This window comes from Carcharodon carcharias, chromosome X (genome assembly GCF_017639515.1).
Source record: "Carcharodon carcharias isolate sCarCar2 chromosome X, sCarCar2.pri, whole genome shotgun sequence".
Taxonomy (NCBI): Eukaryota; Metazoa; Chordata; class Chondrichthyes; order Lamniformes; family Lamnidae; genus Carcharodon; species Carcharodon carcharias.
The window spans coordinates 24,345,694-24,367,625 of record NC_054507.1 but is presented as its reverse complement, the minus strand read 5'-3'; the positions used below and the strand labels follow the sequence as shown (position 1 = coordinate 24,367,625).

Below are 21,932 nucleotides of genomic sequence, written 5' to 3'. Positions count from 1 at the left end.
CACCTTAAATCTTCTATAATAATCTCCCCATGTGGAACCCTACAAAAGCTTTTCCCAAAGTCCACAGACACTACATTCACTGCATTTTTCTTCATGTCTGTTACCTCCTAAAAGAATTCTGCAAGGTTTGTAAAGCATAGATATCCTGGTGAAGATCAACAAATTCAATGTAGGCTAGGGATCAAACCTGAGGCCTTCCTGGTATGTATGACTCACCAAGTCACTGGACAAACTCAAGTCATTAGGGAACTTGTTAGGCATTTTTAATGAGGAAAGGGCTTTCAATTTTGATTGAAGGTAAACCTTAAGTTCCACAGAAGCAAATATATTGGGGATTGAAGTTACAATTAGTGCATTGGTAGAGTCACAGCAATACAAACCAACCTTTTCCTAGGATTTATTTACTGAATATTGCATTCAAAAACAACTTAATTTCCTTAAGTAGCCCTTATATCTAATTATTAGCGACATAACTCAGAATTCTCCACTGTTGATTTTAACCTAAACTGCATTGCTGCTTGTGGCAGTGTTACATTTTCCTGACTAGACAACTTTTATAGCAGCAGTTTTAAAAAAAGGTTATTCTGCTTTGGGCCAGAAAATAAGTGAAAAAATACGTTAGCTCTGAACTTCAAACTGTCTGACCAGAGTGCACACACACTTGCTAAGAGCACTTACCACCTTTGGCTCACATTCAAAATCAGTAAAAATTTTAGAAAGACAGCCCTCAGCAACAATTCTAAGCACCCTAGATATTAGGAAACAATTCTTTCAAATCTAGAGCAAAGTAGGATGTTTTGACACAGTGTAGTTTGCTGTGCCCAGTAGTTTGGATTAGGGATGGAAATATGTATAAACCAGCTAGAAGCATAGCCGGTTTGCCAGACTGCGCGGGGCTGATAGTTCAAGAGAATGAAACAGCAGCAAGCATCACTCAGGAGGTGAGGTTGAAAGCACAAGCTGTCAGTCCCCTCCCAAAAATCATCCCTCCCATACAAAGCCTCAGGAAATGGCAGTCTACAGCTCAATACTAAAGATGCACAAACGCAACCAGAAGTGTTCTATTCAGCCTGCTGCATTTGGGAACTCACCATCAGGGAAAAACGTGGAGATGAAGCCCAAATCCAATTTAATTGGTTGCAGTGATAGAAGCCACTTCAGTCTGGCTACACTACAGCAGTGGTTATAGTTACTGAACTAATAATCCAGGCATCTGGAATAATAATCCAAAAACGTAAATTCAAATCCCACTGTGGCAGTTTGAGAATTTGAATTCATTTAGGTACATTTCACAAAAGTAGTCACAAATCTATCAAACTGAAAGAAGAAGGAAACCTGCCTGATCTTGCCTATGTGTGTGATTCCAGTCCCACAAAGTGACCGACTCTTATTGCCTTCTGAAGTGAAGTGGTCGATCATCCAAAGAGTTAATAAAAAAAATAGTTTAAAATTCTTTCCTTACCACAACAATCCTAAAGAAATAGTACACAGCCATTGACAATAACTTCTGCTTATATACTGCCTTTAATGAAAAAAAAAATTATGGTGCTTCACAAGAGCGTTATACGCAAAATTTGACTCTGAGCCAGACAAGGCGATATTAGGACAGATGGTTGGGGGGACTGGCGCACGCGGGTGGGGCACAAGGGGGGGACTGGCACACGCAGGCAGGGACCAGCGCACACGGATGAGGCGCGGCGGTGCACACAGAGGGCACATAGGGTGCAGAGCATGCACAAGGAGCGCAGAGATTACAGATAGGGAGGAGTGAAGCCTTGGAGGGATTTCAAAACAAGGATGAGAATTTTAAAACCAAAGTGCTGCCTTACCAGGAATGTGTGTTGGTCTGCAAGCACAGGGGTTGATGGGCGAATGGGACTTGGTGTAATTAAGGACACAGACAGAGTTTTGGATGACCTTAAGTTAACAGAGAGTGGAATGTGGGAGACCATTCAGGAGTGCATTGGAATAGTCAGGTCTCAAGGTAATATCAACATGAAGGTTTCAGCAGCAGATGAGCCAAGGCAGGACAGAATGGTTAAGGAAGTGGAAATACAACATCTTGGTGGTGGTGCCAATGCCGATGTGTGGTCAGAAGCAACAACCAGGTTGCGAGCAGTCTGGTTCAGCCTCTGAGAGTTGCCAGAGAGCAGGATGAAGTTGGTAGGTAGGGAATGGAGCTTGTAGCCGGGACCAAAAACAATGGATTCAGTCTTCCCAATATTTCATGAATGAGGTTATGAATGAGTTATAGATAACTATGCAACACTGAGCTGGGCAAACAAGATTTGTTCTACTCCATGTCAAGGTGTTCTGTTGAAACAAGCTGGCACAGACACAGAAAACTAAAATCAATTCTTTGAAAGAAATATTCAATATAGAAGAAGTTCTAGATAAGGGACATCAGCATTAAGGAACAAAAAAAGTTAGCTATTTAAATACTGTTTAACCATAGCACAGATAAGCGCAAGGTAAAGTTCCCCTAACTTTGTCACATGAAGTGTGCTCCAACTGCACTAGAGAGCTATTTCCAACAATCAGGTTTTCAGAATCATGTAACAGTACAGCACAGTGGGGCCATTTGACCCATCAAGTCTGCTCCAGCACTTTCAAAGAAGGAATCGTGAAGAAAAAATTACAAATCACTCAGTTTATAAGTAGTTTTATGTTGGGGAATCATCGCTAGACCCTCTTCACTTCGGTCCCACTGTCAATCTGCTTTGCAACCGTTCTAAATGGGGTTATTAAAATAATATTTGTGAACAAATATAGCACAATCTGGTCTGTTTAAACATACTTATTAACAGAGCACGAGATTGGCTATTGAACTCTAAACTGCTTATTAGCAGAACCAAAGATTTAAAAAAAAAACTATAATGGGAGCAGCATTTACAAACTGCTGCAATTACTGGCCACTTTAGAAAATACTACACCAGTGGTTGGAACTCAATAGGATGGCAGCTGCTTACCTTTCTTTTAATATCTGTAAACTGTGAAAACATCAATGACCAGTAGAATGACAATTCCATTATGTAATAATAATACATGTCAAATACCAGTTGCTGCAAGAAAGAAAAATCTAGTTACTTGTCAATGTATACTTACAGTACCACCGTATCAGTACTCCATATATAAATAGTGCAAATATCATAAGCTGACAAGCACTTGAAATGATACAACTGAATGAATCTTGTTCAGGTTTACCCACTCTTCATATATATATATTTTTCATCAATTACATTCCAAATTACCTAGAAACAAAAAGATAATTGACAGCACTAGGAACTGCACAGAGAGTCCCACACATTTTAAAAAAGTGTAAAAGTTCTCGTCAATTAATGGAGACTTTCATCCCAGAGTTCTGAAAAGTCATCAACCTGGAACACGCACCATGTTTCTCTCCACAAATGCGGTCTGAACTGCCTAGTGTTTCCAGCATTTTTGGTTTATATTTCAGGCCATCATGCCTGGGTTGAATTCAGACCATGACCCCAGAGATGAAGAGGCAGTGTTGCACCAAGAGGACTTCCCAGAACTCCATAAAAGCTCAATTAAAATGCTCAGTTCTTAAATAAAGATTAAAATCAGGTGGTTTTTTTTAAAAAAAAAGCATCATTTCTGTTTCTGGACTCGCATAACTAGCACCAACCTCTAAAAATTATAGCATTAATCCGTGCTACTCGGTATCGATACAATATTCCGTTCCAGGAAGAAAGGGAAAATGTATGGCAGGAGAATTACAGAGTGAGCGACTTTATCAGGTGATGAAGCAGTACAGCAATTAGGGAATACATTTCTCAATTTCTGCAGATTTAGAAACTGGCTCCTTTCAAATAATCATCTGTTCACAGCATGTGCAAAGTGCTCCTTTCACTATTGGTGAAACCAGAAACTCAAATCCTAATGAGGGGTTTTGTTTACATATGCAGTTATAATAAAACAGTAAACTAATTTCCTGAAAATTACAGGGAGCTCTAACAGAAGACAGGTCATGCTCTACTGCACAAAACAGAATTTGTTTACTTCCAAAATAAAAACAGGAGTCAAATCACCACTGTGTAACTCTCACCTGATAGGGGTAGTTATACCAGCAATGTCGCGTGTCCCAGAACCAGGGAGCCTAGAAGAAAGCAGAAGCAGAGTTATGTATGGCAGTGACCATAACACCGGACTGGTGTTTAATCGAAACATTTCAAAATGCATCTTTTCTCCAACCAGCCTCCTCCTAATTGTTTTTTCTTAAAAGATGGCAGCTCACAGGCCAACATCCTGTTCCACCACCCACTGAAGACTCAGCACCTTAACCACTAGCCATTCTTGTAGCAACAGTCTGAGCAGTGGGCTGGTTGACCATGGGTGGCAGCACAACCTAGGCTACTTCTTTCATTGGGCAGCTGTAAACATGAACTGCCTAATGATCCCTCCTGGCCCTCCAAGGCAAAGAAAGCGACTGTAACACCATTACAGTTCCACCGAGATCCATTAACTCAGCACATACCATTGACTAAATTGAGACCTCCTTTCCTCTGTATGATTTACTCCCATTCCACATGATAAATTCACCCACTGAACCAGTGGAGCAAGATTTACACACTCGTGTTACGAGCAGAATCTCAAAAGGGCAAATTACTACCATATTTAGACACGAAGAACAATGCTTATTAACTTTGTTTTGTCTACCCAGCCCACTGCAGAGTTAGAAGAGTAAATCATGTAACCCCAAAAACTACAGCCAGCACTGGTTTTACATATTTGCATAAAGTTCAGTTTAAAAAGACTACAAACAGGAGGAGACTCCGTGCCCCATTAAAAACAAAAAGGATCCTATTTGGACTTTTACTCAAATCAGAAGGTCTTGGTTTCACAGACTCGAGCACATAATCCAGGCAGACACTCCACTGCAGTATTGAGGGAATGCTGCACTATTACAAGTGCTGTCTTTTGGATGAGATGTAAATAAGACCCCATCTGCCCTCTTTTCAAAGAGAAGAGCAGGGAAGTTCTGGCCAATATTTAATCATCAGCCAACATCATTTAAAAAGAGATTATCTGTTCATATATCTCGCTGCCATTTGTGGGAACTTGCTGTGTGAAAGCTGACTGCCACATTTCTCTACATTACAACAGTGAATACATTTCAAAAGTACTTGGTTGTCTGTGCAACTCTAATTGGTTACCTGATTGACACACACTCATTCCTTAAGGACAGCAATCAGTAGCAGACAGACTTAATGACTTTGCAACACATCATCAGGCTTAGATTGGTACTCAGGGGTAGAATGGAACAGTTGTACAGACTGCAAAGTCAGTCTAGTTGTGGTTCAACTGGGGTTAGAAAGATCCATGACAGCTCTTGGTTAACATTTTAGCAGCACCCCTATCAAAAATATCAGTTCGCGTGCAGCAAGTGAACACTAGCAAGCTGCTACAACAACTTATATTTATATAGCACCTTTAACGTAAAAGACCACCCCAAGGTGCATCACAGGGGCATTATAAAACAAAGTATGACACTGAACCACAAAAGATGATATTAGGTCAGATGAGCAAAAGCTCGGTCAAAGAGGTAGGTAGTGTCTTAAAGGAAGAAATTAAGGTAGAGATGGAGAGTTGCAGGGGGGGGGAATTCCAGAGCTTGAGGCCTTGGCAGCTGAAAGCACAGCCACCAATGGTGCAACAATTAAAATCAGGGATGCACAGAGGCCAGCATTAGAGTACAACACATATCTTGGGAGAGTTGTTAGGAGATTAGAAAGGGTGGGTGGCGGGGGGGGTGCAGTGAGGTGCAAGTCAATCAATGAATATTCTAAAATCATGACATTGCTTGACCAGGAAGCCATTGTAGGTCAGCGAGCAAAAAAGTGATAGGGGAACAGGACTTGCAGCAAGTCAAGACACATGCAGAGTTTTGGATGACCTCGAACTTATGGAAGGTAAAATGTGGAAGACCAGCCAGAATACTGCATTAAAAACACTGCAGAAACAAGTAAAAAGTTGCTCTTGTATTTTAGGACCGTAGCTGACAGCAGGCGCTGGGATCTCCCTCACTCACCTCTATGTCACTGTATCCAAGTGTACATCAAACAGAAGGCCCACATAAAGGCACCAAGCTTGTCACTGGGTTAGAGTTTCTCCCATATGTTGCAATTCGTCCACATTTCATGCTACAGAAATCCATAGACCAGCACCTGATGGAAACTATGAAAAAGGCAAGTGGCAAAGCAGCTGCTCTCCCAAAACAGCAATTAACTCAGTGAATGCTAACGTGCCTAAATGGTACAGGAAGCAGCATAGTGGCTGAACGCTCTGCATGTGTAACACCCACAGCGACAAAATAACACTGAGCAACAGTGGACTCAGTGGAAATCAGAGCACTTAATTGCGCCACATGTTGGTGCTCAGCAGCCCCCATGGGGAAGGGACAGGAAGGAGCAGCACGTGACAAACCCAAAGTGGTGGGATACAAGATTGATTCCCAACTCCACCTATTTCCCATCCAAGCCAAAACTCCCTCCTACTGGAGTGAGGATGCCAAACCAATCGGGATGATAATGGTCACTAAAACAAATCAGGCAACTCCCCCAAAAGGCAGCAGTGCAACACAGAGATTTGGAAGCAGGTTGCCAGCATGCCTGCCTTTCCAGTTATCGAAGAGGGGTAGACCAGCAGGATCTGCAAAGAGAATACACAAGAGAAAAAGTATGTAGCTCTCTTGATGGTTTAGTAGATAAAAGGCACCACCTAAATGTGGCACCGAATATTTGAAGCTCAAAAGGTTGCAAGTTTACTCTATGGTCTAGGTGAAGTTAGTGGTCATCAGTCAGTCAAAATCATAATGGCACAGGAAGCAGCCATTTGGTCAATCGAGCCCATGGATTGCTCTACCAAGAGCTGGCAATCAGTCCCATTCCCCAGCTCCACCCCTGTAGTCCTGCAAGTTTATTTTCTGCAAGTGTTCAATGTCCTTATGAAATCATTCATTGTCTCTGCTTCCACCACCCTTGTAGACAGAGTTCTAGATCGTTCCCCTCAGTGCGTTAAGAAGTTCTTCCTTACATTCCTCTTGCATCCTTGTCCAAAATCTTAAATCTATGTCCCCTAGTCCTTGTATTACCAGCTATTGGGAACAACTTTTCCTTGCCTACCTTCTCCAAAGCTGTCGTAATCTTGTACGCCTGTCAGATCTCCACTCAATCTCCTTTGCTCCAAGGAGAACAACCCCAGCTTCTCCAACCCTAACTTTGTAGCCAAAATCCCTCATCCCAGGAACCATTCTGGTAAATCTCCTCTGCACCCTTCAAGGACCCTCGTCCTTCCTAGTCAGAGCAGCAAAGGGGACACTAGAATTGGCCTCCAGCCCCCTGGATTATTAGGGGTGGTGAAAAAGGGTGATGAGGCCTCACCGTTATTCAGTGACCCTCTGCTAGAGAACACTATGTGTGATTCCTTCTCTTCTTCTGCTCTCTCACTTTGATGGTCAATCACTGTTTAGCTTACTTGCTAAAAATGTCAATGAGTGCCTGCATAATTGTACTCCAGCAAAGAATCAACAGCAACTAGAGAGAAGGAAGGGAACAGAAATGCATGTATTCAGATTCAAAATGTCTTGCGCCTGTACTTCAGGAGACACAGAGCAGAAAACCATTATGCTGAAAACACTGCAAGAGAGAGACACAGACACAGATTTTTAAGTTCTGCTCTTATATGGTGCAAGAATTCCAAAGCATGGCAGCTCCTTGTTGAAGTAGGAATGTGCTGCAAGACCTGTCAGTGCAGAATTAAAATCAGCTTTATGAGGCCTGTCAAAGATTTCCTGTATAACTTGGTATATTTGCACAGTTACACGGAAAAATTCTGTTACACGGAAAAAGATTATTTATTAAATGAAAAATCTCGTGTGTGTGTGAACCTCAGACTGCAAGGTTCTCACACATACAAACCCGATAATGTATTTGAGCTTCCTTGAAAAAAATTAAGAGGTAAAGAACATAATGGTAAGGCATGGGATAAAAGCTGTGCCATGCCAGCCTGGAAAGATCTCAGGCACAATTTCTGGTCAATGTAAGCTAGCTAATGTCAGACGGAGCAGCCATACAGATGTGCCCTGGCCTCAGTGCCAGAGTTAGATGGTAAAAGGGCATCCAGGTCGCCACTATCCATCAAAAGAATACATTTTGCTAATGTGGATGACATTGGCATTTATTGCCCATTCCCAGTTGCCTTAGGGGTATGGTAGCGATGGGCATTTTCCTTGAACTACTAAAGCCCTTGTGCCAATGGTTTTCCCCACAATGGTGTTTGGCAGAGAATTCCAATACTTTGACCTAGCAATGAAGAAATGGCAAAACATACCCAAATTAGGATTGTGAACAACTGGAGGTGATGGCGTTCCTGTTTTTGCCCTTGGCATTGGTAGAGATCACAGGGGAGGGAGGCAACGTTGAAGTGCAGTGACTGCAGTCCATTGCTGCAGACGCAGTGCAGCCATGATGGAAAGGGTGCAAGAGGTACAGATTAAGTACTGGCTGTCATTGAACTTGTGTTGTTGTAGCTGTACCAATCCAGGTAAGTAGTGAGTATTCCATCACATCCCTTACTCAAGTCTTGTAAATTGTGGAAAGCTTGAGGGATGACAAGATGACTCATTCATCACGGACTCTGTCCTGTTCTTACAGTCATGGTGTTGAAACTCTCTAGCAGTCCCTTGAAGTGAGGAGGATGCTTGCCACTGAGCCCATGTGGAGTCTTTCAAATGTGGGGAGGCTGTTACGCTGCAGCTCCCAAGTAATTAGGAAAGCGAATAGAATGTTATCATTTATTGGGAGGGGAACGGAATACAAAAGTAGGGAGGAAATGCTTCAGTTATACAGGGCATTGATGAGATCACATCTGGAGTACTGTGTACAGTACTAATCACCTTATTTAAGAAAGGATGTCAATGCGTAGGAAGCAATTCAGAGAAGGTTTACCAGACTAATACCTGGAATGAGCAAGTTGTCTAGGAGGAAAGGGTAGACAGGCTAGGCTTGTATCCACTTGAGTTTAGATGAGTAAGAGGCGAATTGATTGAAACATAAGATCCTGAGGGGTCGCGACAGGGTGGATGTGGAAAGGGTGTTTCCTCTTCGGGGGCGGGGGGGGGGTGTTAGAACTAGGAGTCACTGTTTAAAAATAAGTGGTTGCCCATTTAAAACAGAGATGAGGCATAATTTTTTCTCTCAGGGTTGAGAGTCTTTGAATATTTTTAAAGGCAGAGGTGGATAGATTCTTGGTAAACAAGGGGTGACAGGTTATCAAGGGTAGGTGGGATACAGATTTGAGGTTACTACTAAATCAGCCATATCTTATTGAATGGCAGAGCAGGCTCAAGGGGCTGAATGGCCTATGTTTGTATGTACCATATGGTTCTGGCTGCCGGGGAAACTCTCCCGCTCTGACCACCTGCCATAGGCGTATTGGAAGGATTTACAGGTTAACAGTCAATCTACTAGGCCATGCCATAAACTCACCTCCCATGGCTATCAAGTTCTGGGGCCACAAACCCAGAGCTTCTGGCTCAGAGGCAGAGACACTACCCACTGTGCCTCAAGGTACAACTGGGACAGTCAAGTTTCTGGCGAATGGTGGTCAGGGCCCCTCTTGCTGGAGGCAGTCATTAGCTGACACTTATTTGGCACAAAAGTCAACTAACACTTCCAGTTCGTGCCTAGGTGCTGTCCAAATCTTGCTGTAGGCAGCACCCACTCCTGACCTCTTGACAGAGGAAAAAGGTCATTGATGAAACAGCCAAAAATGGTTGGGCTTAGTCAGCATCTTAAGTGGGAGGGAGAATTTTTTTATAGCACATTTCTTTTTGCCACAGTGTACAGTCCACAAAATTTTAAAAAAAGTCTTCAGAATCTCAACCTTTCCAGAGCTGAGCCACAACATTAGGAGGTGGAAGCAAATTAGTCAGTTACAGCCACTCAACACCACAAATATATGCTCAAAATTGACAAATTATGGTTTCCAATGCTTGCAAGGATGTTTGGCACATGAATTGCCATAGCATACAGGGCTAAGGGCCAAGTGCTGGCAAATGGAATTAGAATAGATAGGTGCTTGATGGCCAGCACAAACATAAATGGGCCGAAGGCCCTGTTTCTGTGCTGTATAACTCTATGACTCTATGGCAGAGACTGTTCACACTCTTTGCAACCAGTGTCCTTGTATGAAACAATTCTGGGGTAATTTGGCTATCGTCCTGGCTGATGTCAAGCTTCGAGTGTTGTTGGAGCTGCACTCATCTAGGCAAGTGGAGAGTATTGCCTCGCACTCCTGACTTGTGCCTTGTGGACAGGCTTTGGGGATTCAGGAGGGGGAGTTACTCATTGCAGGATTCCCAGCCTCTGACCTGTTCTTGTAGTCACAGTATTTATACGGCTGGTCCAGTTCAGATTCTGGTAAATGGTAACTCCCAGGATGTTGATAGTGGGGGATTCAGCAATAGTAATGCCACTGAATCTCATGTGGAGATGGTTAGATTCTCTCTTGTTGGAGATAGTCATTGCCTAGCACTTGTGTGGCATGAGTGTTCCTCGCCACTCATCATCCCAAGCCTGGATGTTGTCCATGTCTCACTGAAGCAGTCAGTCAGTGTCCACATGCAGCACCTGTGGAGTCACAAGTGGTGCAATCATCCACAAACATCCCCACTTCTGACTTTATTTTTAGATTTTGCATTTTTAACGTTACCATGAATTACATCAATCGTACAAAAAAGGGAGTGAGTGTATAAGGTAAGTAATGCAGAGTCTTCAGTCTCCCTATAGCAATAGTGAGGCAGCAACAACCAGCACACTGCCAAATAGAAACATCAAAAATCAGTAGCCACTGCTCTTCAAGATGATGGAAGGAAGGTCATTGATGAAGCAGCTGAAGATGGTTGGGCCGAGGACACTACCCCGAGGAACTCCTGCAGCAATGTCCTGGGACTGAGATGATGATTGACCTCCTACAACCACAACAATCTTCCTTTGTGGTAGGTAATGACTCCAACCAGTGGAGAACTCCCCACCTCCCCGGTTCCCATTGACTCCAGTTTTGCTATGGCTCCTTGATGCCACACTCGGTCAAATGTTTCCTTGAAGTCAAGGGCAGCCGCTCTCACCTCACCTAGCGTTCAGCTCTTTTGTCCATGTTTGGACCGAGGCTGTAATGAGGTCAGGAGCTGAATGGCCCTGAAGGAACCCAAACTGAGTGTCAGTGAGCAGGTTATTGCTGAGTAAGTGCCACTTGATAGCACTGTCAATGACACCTTCCATCACTTTGCTGATGATCAAGAGTAGACTAGTGGGGTGGTAATTGTCCAGGTTGGCTTTGTCCTGTTTTCTGAGGACAGCACATAGCTGGGCAATTTTCCACATTGCTGGGTTGATGCTAGTTGTAGCTGTACTGGAACAGCTTGGCTGGGGGCACGGTTATTTCTGGAGCACAAATCTTCAGTACTATTGCTGGAATGTTGTCAGGGCCCAAAGCTTTTGCAGTATCCAATGCCTTCAGCCATTTCTTGATATCACATGGAGGGATCAAATTGGCTGAAGACTGGCATCTGTAATGCTGGGGTCCTCAGGAGGAGGCAGAGATGGATCATCCACTCGGCACTTCTAGCTGAAGATGGTTATAAATGCTTCAGCCTTGCCCGATGTGCGGAGCTCTCTCATTGAGGATGGGGAGCCTCCCCCTCCAGAGAGTTGTTTAACTGTCCACCACCAATCACGGCTGGTTGCAGCAGGACTGCAGAGCTTAGATCTGATCCGTTGGTTGTGAAATCACTCATCTCTGTCTATTGCATGCAGCTTCTGCTGTTTGGCATGCAAATAGTCCTGTGTTGTAGCTTCACCAGGTTGACACCTCATTTTCAGGTACATCTAGTACTGCTCCTTGCCATGGCCACCTGCACTCTTCATTGAACCAGGGTTGATCCCCTGGCTTGATGGTAATGGTCGAGTGGGGGATTATGCCTAGCCACGAGGTTACAGATTTTGGTTGTATACAATTCTGCTGCTGGTGGCAGCCCACAATGCCTCATGGATGTCCAGTTTCGAATTGCTAGACCTGTTCTAAATCTCCCAGGTCAACTCCCTTCCGACTGTATACCAATGTACTGCCACCTCTAGTGGGTCTGTCCTGTCGGTGGGACATAGTCAAGGATTCATACTTTACAGACAAAGTCAGGCTGTTGCTGGACTAGTCTGTGGGACAGCTCTCCCAATTTCAGCACAAGCCCTCAGACATTAGTAAGGAGGACTTTGCAGGGTCCACAGGGCTGGGTGTACTATTGTCGTTTTCGGTGCATAGGTCAATGCCGGCTGGTCTGTCCGGTTTCACTCCTTTTAGACTTCATTGTGGTTTGATACAACTGAGTGGCTTCCAAGGCCATTTCAGAGGGCAGTTAAGACTCAACTGCTGTGGGTCTGGAGTCACATGTAGGTCAGACTGGGTAAGGACGGCAGATTTCCTCCCCTGAAGGACATTAGTGAACCAGACGGGTTTTTACGACAATTGACAAGGATTTTGTGGTCACATCAGACTACCTTTTAATTCCAGATTTATCAATTAAATTTAAAATTTCACTAGCTGTTATGGTGGGATTTGAGCCAGTGTCTCCAAAGCATTAGCCTGGGCCTCTGTATTATTAGTCTAGCGACATTCCCACTATGCTAACGCCTCCCCAAGAGTTACCAGCACTCATGTCACACCAAACAAGATGAGACTTGAACTCTTAAATGCGGATTAGCTTGGAACAGTAACTTTTAATAGCCACCAGAGAGGAGGTTGGGGGGGGTGCGTGTGTGTGTGTGTGTGTGTGTGTGTGTGGTGTGTGTGAGTGAGTGAGATAACACATGTAAATGATATATTTACTGCAACATGAATTGCGCTGCCTTGCTGCAATATTGGCAAACTCCAAGAAAGTTGGCTAAGCACTTTTGTACAGGTAGGTACATACCCATTTAAATATTCTTGTTGGCACCAAGTGACCATAGCTGCAATAGTCAATGCAAATCGGAAGAGTAAAGACATCACTGGCTTGGAAGCCGGAACTAAAAAACATGACCTCATCAGTCGCTTAGCAACAGACCATGAGGTCTGGCATCGGTCCATCCAGTTACTAAAAGCTTCAAAAAGGAGAAATCGGTGATAATAGAAAATGCCCTAGAGCCTCATTTCTGTGCTTGAGCTATTCACCACAACTTTTGCCATCAAAGCAGTGGAGATCAGACTGGAAGATCAATCAAATCTGCTTAAAGAGACAAAAATCAGCACCTGCATCCCACTTTTCCATGACACACCAGCTGAACAGCAACACAGGACCGCATTTCATTGTTTTAATTCTTTCAGACGAGTACGTTAATCTTTCTTTCTCCCTCCTCCAACCCCCTCCCTCATTCTTAGAATCAGAATGGTTACAGCATAGGAGGCCATTCAGCCCATCATGTCTGTGCCAACTTTCTCCTCTTTCTTTCCAAAGACCTCTCCCTTTAGCCTTGCACAAAAAAACCCCATAAATGCTCCCAAGAACTGTGCATGAAAAATATTGTTGCCATACTGTTGGCTAAGATCGATGGGAGCAGATTATTTTTGGAATTGTGTGGTTTGAGCAGAATGCTAAGCAAACTTTACAATAAAAATCAAATCTTCAGCATGCTAAAACGGGTTGTAACTTAGTGACTCAACACAGTCGACATTACTTGCAATATTTTTTAAATAAGGAAGAATTGTTCTAAATGTAAATTGGATTTGTATTATTAAATTTTACGACGATTCAAAGTCAGTCTATCCAATGAACAGCTTGCTCAGAAGAGGCCGGATAAATGAGACAAAAGCACAGAAATGAATGCACTTGGTGTAGATAAAGCCTCCAAAACATTATGACCCAAAAATTCCAATAACCAGTCAACAAATGGCACCCACCTTAAGTTAGATTTGCCCTTATCCATTTAACTGCCATGATATTTTGTGTGGCAAGTTGCTTGAACTGGGAGATCGAAATGAGGAACCTGGGGTCTGAGTGAACAAGGTAACCAACTGTACCTCCTTAACTTTGGCAGGAAGAATAGTAAAGCAGTTTATCATTTGAATGGAGAGAGTTTGCGGAACTCTGCAGTACAGAGGGGTCTAGGTGTCCTGGTACGTGAATCTCAAAAAAAGTTAGTACGCAGGTGCAGCAGGTGATTAGGAATGCAAAATGAGTGTTGGCATTTATTGCAAGAGGAATAAAAGTAGGGAAGTGTTGCTGCAACTGTACAGGGCCTTAGTTAGACCACACAGTTTTGGTTTCCTTACTTAAAGGATATAATTCCATTAGAAGCAGTTCAGAGAAGGTTCACTGGACTCATTCCTTAAGAAGAAAGGTTGAGCAGATTGGGCCTGTACATATTGAAGTTTAGAAGAATGAGAGGTGATCTTATTGAAACATGCAGGATCCTGAGGGGACTTGACAGGGTTGATACTGAGAGGATAAAAACAAAAAACTGCGGATGCTGGAAATCCAAAACAAAAACAGAAATACCTGGAAAAACTCAGCAGGTCTGGCAGCATCGGCGGAGAAGTACAAGGTTAACGTTTCGAGTCCTCGTGACCCTTCAACAGAACTAAGTAAAAATAGGAAAGGGGTGAGATAAAGGGCCCGCTTCTACCTCCTACCCAAAATCCACAAACAGGACTGTCCCGGCAGACTGATCATGTCAGCCTGTTCCTGCCCCATGGAACTCATTTCTCGTTATCTTGACTCCCTTCTCTCTCCCCTCATCCAGTCCCTTCCCACCTACATCCATGATTCCTCTGACACCTTATGTCACATCAACAATTTCCAGTTCCCTGGCCCCAACCACCTCCTCCTCACCATGGACGTCCAATCCCTCTACACCTCCATCCTCCACAGGATGGTCTGAGGGCTCTCAGCTTCTTCCTCGAACAGAGGCCCGAACAATCCCCATCCACCACTACTCTCCTCTGTCTGGCTGAACTTGTTCTCACACTGAACAATTTCTCCTTTAACTCTTCTCACTTCCTCCAAATATAAGGTGTGGCTATGGGTACCCGCATGGGCCCCAGCTATGCCTGTCTCTTTATGGGGTATGTGGAATATTCCTTGTTCCAGTCCTACTCAGGCCCCCTCCCACAACTCTTTCTCCGGTACATCGATGATTACTTTGGTGCTGCTTCATGCTCTCGTCGGGACCTGGAAAAATTTATTAATTTTGCTTCCAATCTCCACCCCTCCATCATTTTCACATGGTCCATCTCTGATACTTCCCTTCCCTTCCTTGACCTCTCTGTCTCAATTTCTGGTGATAGACTGTCCACCAATATCCATTACAAGCCTACCGACTCCCACAGCTACCTTGACTACAGCTCCTCACACCCCGCTTCCTGTAAGGACTCCATCCCATTCTCTCAGTTCCTTCACCTCCGTCGCATCTGTTCCAGTGATGCTACCTTCAAAAACAGTTCCTCTGACATGTCCTCCTTCTTCCTTAACCGAGGTTTTCCACCCACGGTCGTTGACAGGGCCCTCAACCGTGTCCAGCCCATCTCCCACGCATCTGCCCTCACGTCTTCTCCTCCCTCCCAGAAACATGATAGGGTCCCCCTTGTCCTCACTTATCACCTCACCAGCCTCCGCATTCAAAGGATCATCCTCCGCCATTTCCGCCAACTCCAGCATAATGCCACCACCAAACACATCTTCTCTTCACCCCCCCCCCGGTGACATTCCGTAGGGACCGTTCCCTCCGTGACACCCTGGTCCACTCCTCCATCACCGCCTACTCCTCAACCTCACCTACGGCAACTCCCCATGCATACACAAATTATGCAACACCTGCCCCTTCACTTCCTCTCTCCTCACCGTCCAAGGGCCCAAACACTCCTTTCAAGTGAAGCACTTGCATTTCCCCTAACTTAGTCCACTGCATTCGCTGCTCCCAATGCGGTCTCCTCTACATTGGAGAGACCAAACGTAAACTGGGCGACCGCTTTGCAGAACACCTTCGGTCTGTCCGCAAGAATGACCCAGACCTCCCTGTCGCTTGCCATTTCAACACTCCACCCTGCTCTTTTGCCCACGTCTGTCCTTGGCTTGCTGCATTGTTCCAGTGAAGCTCAACGCAAACTGGAGGAACAGCACCTCATCTTCTGACTAGGCACTTTACAGCCTTCCGGACTGAATAATGAGTTCAACAACTTTAAATCTTGAACTCCCTCCTCAATCCCCACCCCCCTCCTTTTTGTTTTTTCCAATAATTTATATAGATTTTTCTTTTCCCACCTATTTCCATTATTTTTAAATCTATACCTTTTATGCCCTTTTAGTCTTATTTCACCCCACCCCCACTAGAGCTATCTGTACCTTGCGTGTTCTGCTATCCATTCTTAATTAGCACATTCTTTTAGATAATATCACCACCTTCAACACCTTTTTGTTCTTTTGTCTGTGACATCTTTTGGTTATCTGCTCCTATCACTGCTTGCTTGGCCCTACAACCACCGCCCCACTTCTCCCCCCAACCCCCCACCTTAAACCAGCTTATATTTCACCCCTCTCCTATTTTTACTTAGTTCTGTTGAAGGGTCATGAGGACTCGAAACGTCAACTGTACTCTTCTCCGCCGATGCTGCCAGACCTGCTGAGTTTTTCCAGGTATTTCTGATACTGAGGGGATGTTTCCCCTTGTGGAGGGGGGTGGGGCCACAGTTTAAATATTAGGAGTCTCACATTTACGACTAGGAAATAAGGAGAAACTTCTTCTGAGGGTCATTAGTTTGTGGAATTCTCTTCCCTAGCAAGCAGTGGAGGCTGGGTCATTGAATATATTCAAGGCTGAGTTAGGTTGATTAGGGAGTCAAGGGTCATGAGGAGCAGACAGGAAAGTGGAGTTAAAGCCACAATCCTATTGAATGGCAGAGCAGGCTCGAGGGGCCAAATGGCCTACCCCTGCTCCTAATTCATATGTTCTTGTGTTCTGTTTAACTAATCAGATTGAGCGATTGTGAAGTGAACAGCATAACATCTGAATTAAGAAGTACAAATTAGAGTGGGTGAACTCAATGTCAAATCAGGTAGAAGCAGAGGTGAAAAATACTGGATTGAGAGAGAGAAAAAAAAAGAGACAGAAGTACAAAAAGAATTGATTAAAATACAATTAAACCCCAAGGAATGAGACTCAACATTTGTAAGTGTTAACTTCCAGTGCCAGTGAGATTTTCTGGCCATAACGAACACTCGTCACCCTCTTAAAAGAATACTTCTGACTTGAAGTGACAACGTAACTTTCAGGGGCAAGTTTATTTCATATCTACGGTTTAAGTACTGGAATCTCACACCAATGTAATTGAATAATGGGTCGAACAGCGAGATGTTATTTTCGCAAAACTAAATGATGACAGAGCAGCAAATCCCAGACAGAATTTTTTTGATTTCCGTGCATCTGCCCTCAATTGAAGTTGCTGGGACATTTGCATGAAAATAATGGCAAATGCCATTGGTATCATTTATTTTGACAGCAATCTTTAGGCTAATATACTGGTCTGCTCCTCCCACTCCCAAATCCAAGCTGATATAACAGTATAATGGTTCATGCCACGTCATGAGTTCTGGAGCTACTCCAGACTTAAGCAAAATAGAGACAGGTTCAATGAAAACGTGAAAGCCCTGGGTAAAGGCGGAAGACTTATCTCCTGAAGCAAAGCCGTAGCTAGTGCTTTGAGGGGTGGGGGGACTGTTTTCAATTCAATCTTTTACTACACAAGCCAGTTGGCACCAAGGGCAGGGCGCACAAAGCTCACAGCAGGAAGCCCATTAGAAACAGCTGCCCATGGGAGTTGCATTGGCAGCAATTTACACACCACTGGTCAGGATCACTCAATACAAATACACTTTAGTCACTCTTTACACTGTGGCAGAAAAGCTGGAGGAGAACAAAACACTACCAGAGCGTTCAAGTATATAGGTTGGTATTAAGTGTAGCACCACAGTTTGTGGCATGTGGGTTTTCTCCACAATCTCCCACATACTTGAGCTTCTGATTCCAGCCAATGTTATAGTGGACAGGTATGAAGTATAGCCCGCTAGATCCTCACGATGAAGGTGTTTTAAGCAGCCAGATACACCAACCATAATTGTTCCAAGTCAGTTAAAGGAATTAAAAGATAACCAAACACCACCACCTAAAATACACAACCAAATGGCATCTGCACTGATACTCAAAATGAAAAAAGGGAATAACTTAAAATGCAACAAAACACAACCTGCACTACTCTAACATAATAGAAGCTGACTGCTTGATATTGTATCACCATGGTTCCCATTAAGTATTTCCCCAAATACCTCACTCAACATAGGCTATTCAGATGTCACTTGCCCAGTTTAACTATGCGCCAGCCTTGATTCAGTAGTAGTGCCCTCTAATCAAGAGGTCATCGGTTCAAACCCTGCAGAGGCTCCAACACAAAGTCTAGACGGACACTCCAGACACTAAATCGCAGTTTTGCCTGGCCTCCCAGGTGGATGCAAAAGATGCTGTTGCACTATCCGATGTGCAGAGGAGCTCTCCTGATGTCCTGACCAACATTTATCACCCAACCTGTATCATTATAAAAAGATTCTGATCATTTGCTTCACTGTTTGTGGGAGCCTGCTGTGCATAAATTGGCCACTGTGTTTCCCTACACTACAGCGTTTCCCTACACTACAGCAATAATTACACTTCAAAAGTACTGCATTGGCTGTGAAGTACTCTGGGACATCCCAGGTAGTGAGAGGTATGATAGAAATGTAAGCTCTTTACCTTAATTCATATCTAAACCACAGCCCTCAGCCTACCAATTATTTCTGCACTGAAGTATAAACCAGTAAATTCACTCACACAGATGTACATTGGGAAATAACAAAACACTAAATGATATTTATTACAGACTGCCACCTACACTGCACATTTGATAATTCCACTCCAGCCACTTTGGAGGACCATTACTGTTGTAAAGAGAATGGTCAATCATCTTGACCAAAGAAAGAATTGACAAGAATGCTTTCTTCTCTTTGGGGGAGGGTGGTGCAGATATATGGACAAACATTCACATACAGCACTTACCTTCCATAGAAATCTCACTCCATAGAAGAATATATAGAAATAAAATACAAGTCTCCACCTGCAAATACAAAACACTTGAAATCAGAAAATGGGAGGGGGGGGGTGCGGTTATCCCCATCAAATCTAAAAGGAGCTCAGTCGACCAATCTGGATTCCAATGAAAAATTTAAAAAGTTTTTAAATAGTGCCAGTTTCAGCCAGTTTGCTCCTCCCTAGTGAGCAAGACTCCAGCCTTACTTCAGTGCTTCTCGGAGAAGCACTGCTACATTCAGTGACTCAATAGATGAAGGGTCATTGGCCACAAGCCTCCCTGATTATAAAAAACAGCTGCTTCTCAAACACAAAAATAAATGAAGAGAAAAACAGCTACGTTTATTCTTCCAGTCACAGTGGCCACACAGCATAAACATTATATTGCAGGCCCTTAACAAGGAGTCAGTGATCACAGAATTTACTGGAGCTTTTAAAGCAAGTCTTCAACCAGTCTCACAGCCACTGCCATTAACAACTTAAGTGAATATTAGGAGCCACTCACCAGCACCTCTCAGTGCTGCAATTCCTTCTTGGGCAGGTTCTTTGAGGTTTCCCTATGCTGGCAACCTGCAGCACTCAATGTTGTCTATTACACATGCATAACACAATGAACTCAGTTTTACAGGTCAACACAACAGGGTGGGCCTAGCTCACAAATGTCCCGACCATACACCTGAATCACATTAAATGCTCACAACCCCCCAGATTTTTATTTGGAGCTTTTCAAGTGAAGTTATGAAATGTAGGCATGTAGGCTTTTGGCCTTTAAAACGCTATTCGGCACAATTAAATTTTGAAATAAATTTAAATGTCTTATTTTCTGTCAGTCCTAATAAGTGAAAAGTCATTTCAGGATAGTTCAATCCCTCTATGGGGTCAAAGCCCAATTTTAGTTAAAACAACCTGACCATCGCGACTGCAGCCAAAAAAAGGCAAGTATGCACTTGTGACCAGATCTATGCCACTGTAACCAGCTGCAGGGTAGCCTGGGGCAACTTATCAGCACATTCCCCCACCTAGGGGGTTGGCACTTGGTTGTAACTCTTTCGAGTACAAACACGTTTCCATCTGTTTTTTCAGATGAAGTTACATTGTTTGCCATTGTGAGATTTGAACTCTTGATCTTAAGGTTACAAACCCAGTACCATAACCATTTGGCTATTTAGGCCAAGCCTTGGCACTTGGTTGTACTTGCACTTTAACAGCACAGTTAAGATTGGAAACTTGGGTAACCAGTGAAACACCACCCAGTGACTGCACAGCATTATGCAGTAGAGTATTAATGCAACGTAGCACTGAAGGGGAAAAAAGTCTTATTATTGCGTGATTGAAAGAACAGGTTCTACCATCAGGGTCTCTACTAAGAAAGTTGCCATGTATGATTAGAGAATGTGCAAAGCTAACTCTAAGCCACTTGAGCGATATACCTAGTGGGCAGCCGGAGCCACAGATTCATATCTAGTAAGTCAACACCTTCAGGAGAGCAGGGTTGAAGCCAAAAAGGAAGAAAGTTAAAGATCAAGGATTAATTATCTCATTCAACACTTCCTTCCTTTCTATCTATCACTGCAGTCAATCAATTGTTGGGGCACAGGTGCTGAAGATGCCCAAATGCTCAGGACAGGCGTGTGTGTGTGTGTGTGTGTGTGTGTGTGTGTGTGTGTGTGTGTGTGTGTGTGTGTGCGCGCGTGTGCGCGCACGCGCGTGCAAGAAGGAGTTTATGGAGGACAAAACAAAAACAGAATTACCTGGAAAAACTCAGCAGGTCTGGCAGCATCGGCGGAGAAGAAAAGAGTTGACGTTTCGAGTCCTCATGACCCTTCGACAGAACAGTTCTGTCGAAGGGTCATGAGGACTCGAAACGTCAACTCTTTTCTTCTCCGCCGATGCTGCCAGACCTGCTGAGTTTCTCCAGGTAATTCTGTTTTTGTTTTGGATTTCCAGCATCCGCAGTTTTTTGTTTTTATCTCCGAGTTTATGGAGGAGTCCAATAGTGAGAGGTGGAGTGGAATTAAGAATCTCAAGCAAAAACAAAATACTGCAGATGCTAGAAATCGGAAATAAAAACAGCATTTTTGTTCTTTTAATCTTTAAAGCACTTGTGGGTTACTGCCCTTTGCTACGGAGATAAATTTAGATCCTTTGTAATGTAGAGGTGCACTGCCATTCCAGGAAGTCAAATCAGTGTTTGCATAAAAATTAACTGCAAAATAAAAAAGCCAAACCAGAACTTGCTGGCAATACACAGCAATTTCATTAGCATCTATGGGGGGGGACACATTTCAGCATTGACCTTTCCTCAAAAAGGGATATACATCAGAATGTTAACCCATCTTCTTTCAAATACTGATTGATCTGCTGTTTACATTCCCAGTATTTGCAGAAGCGACAATCCTAATCATTCATGACCAATTTTAAGGAGCAGTGCAAATGGTGAGTCTCATGCCACTGTTGCGGCAGTGAGGTGATCAGCAAAACAAATGGTTCAATTCTGCAGGGACTCATTATGTATTTACTGAAATTAACATTTTGGAGACTGGAATCTTTTGGAACAAGTAAATTGTTGGTATATTTCAATAGCAACAAAACTACTCCAGATTCTCCAAATTAATTGGAAGCGGCCTAGTGCAGAGCATGCTAGCATATTGATGCACTGAGCGTTTGATTTGTGGGGATTCATAGGCACCAAAAGGTAAAAGCAGATGGAATATGCCCTGGAGAGCAGAAGGGTGTCACGCTGGGAGGAGAGAAAAACTTCACCTGGGA

At 43.6% G+C, this 21,932-nt stretch overlaps 1 protein-coding gene across 2 annotated transcripts in view; it reads right to left on the bottom strand.

The window, feature by feature from the left end:
* LOC121273347 (ceramide synthase 6-like) overlaps nucleotides 1-21,932 on the bottom strand; it is a 108,683-nt gene that overhangs the window by 32,434 nt on the left and 54,317 nt on the right. For both annotated transcript variants that reach the window (XM_041180517.1, XM_041180518.1), the window contains 3 exons: nucleotides 19,134-19,191; nucleotides 4,070-4,120; nucleotides 2,970-3,062 (listed from right to left, as the gene is read on the bottom strand). In XM_041180517.1, coding sequence (XP_041036451.1) covers nucleotides 2,970-3,062; nucleotides 4,070-4,120; nucleotides 19,134-19,191 — 202 coding nt within the window. The remainder of the gene's footprint in view (nucleotides 1-2,969; nucleotides 3,063-4,069; nucleotides 4,121-19,133; nucleotides 19,192-21,932) is intronic.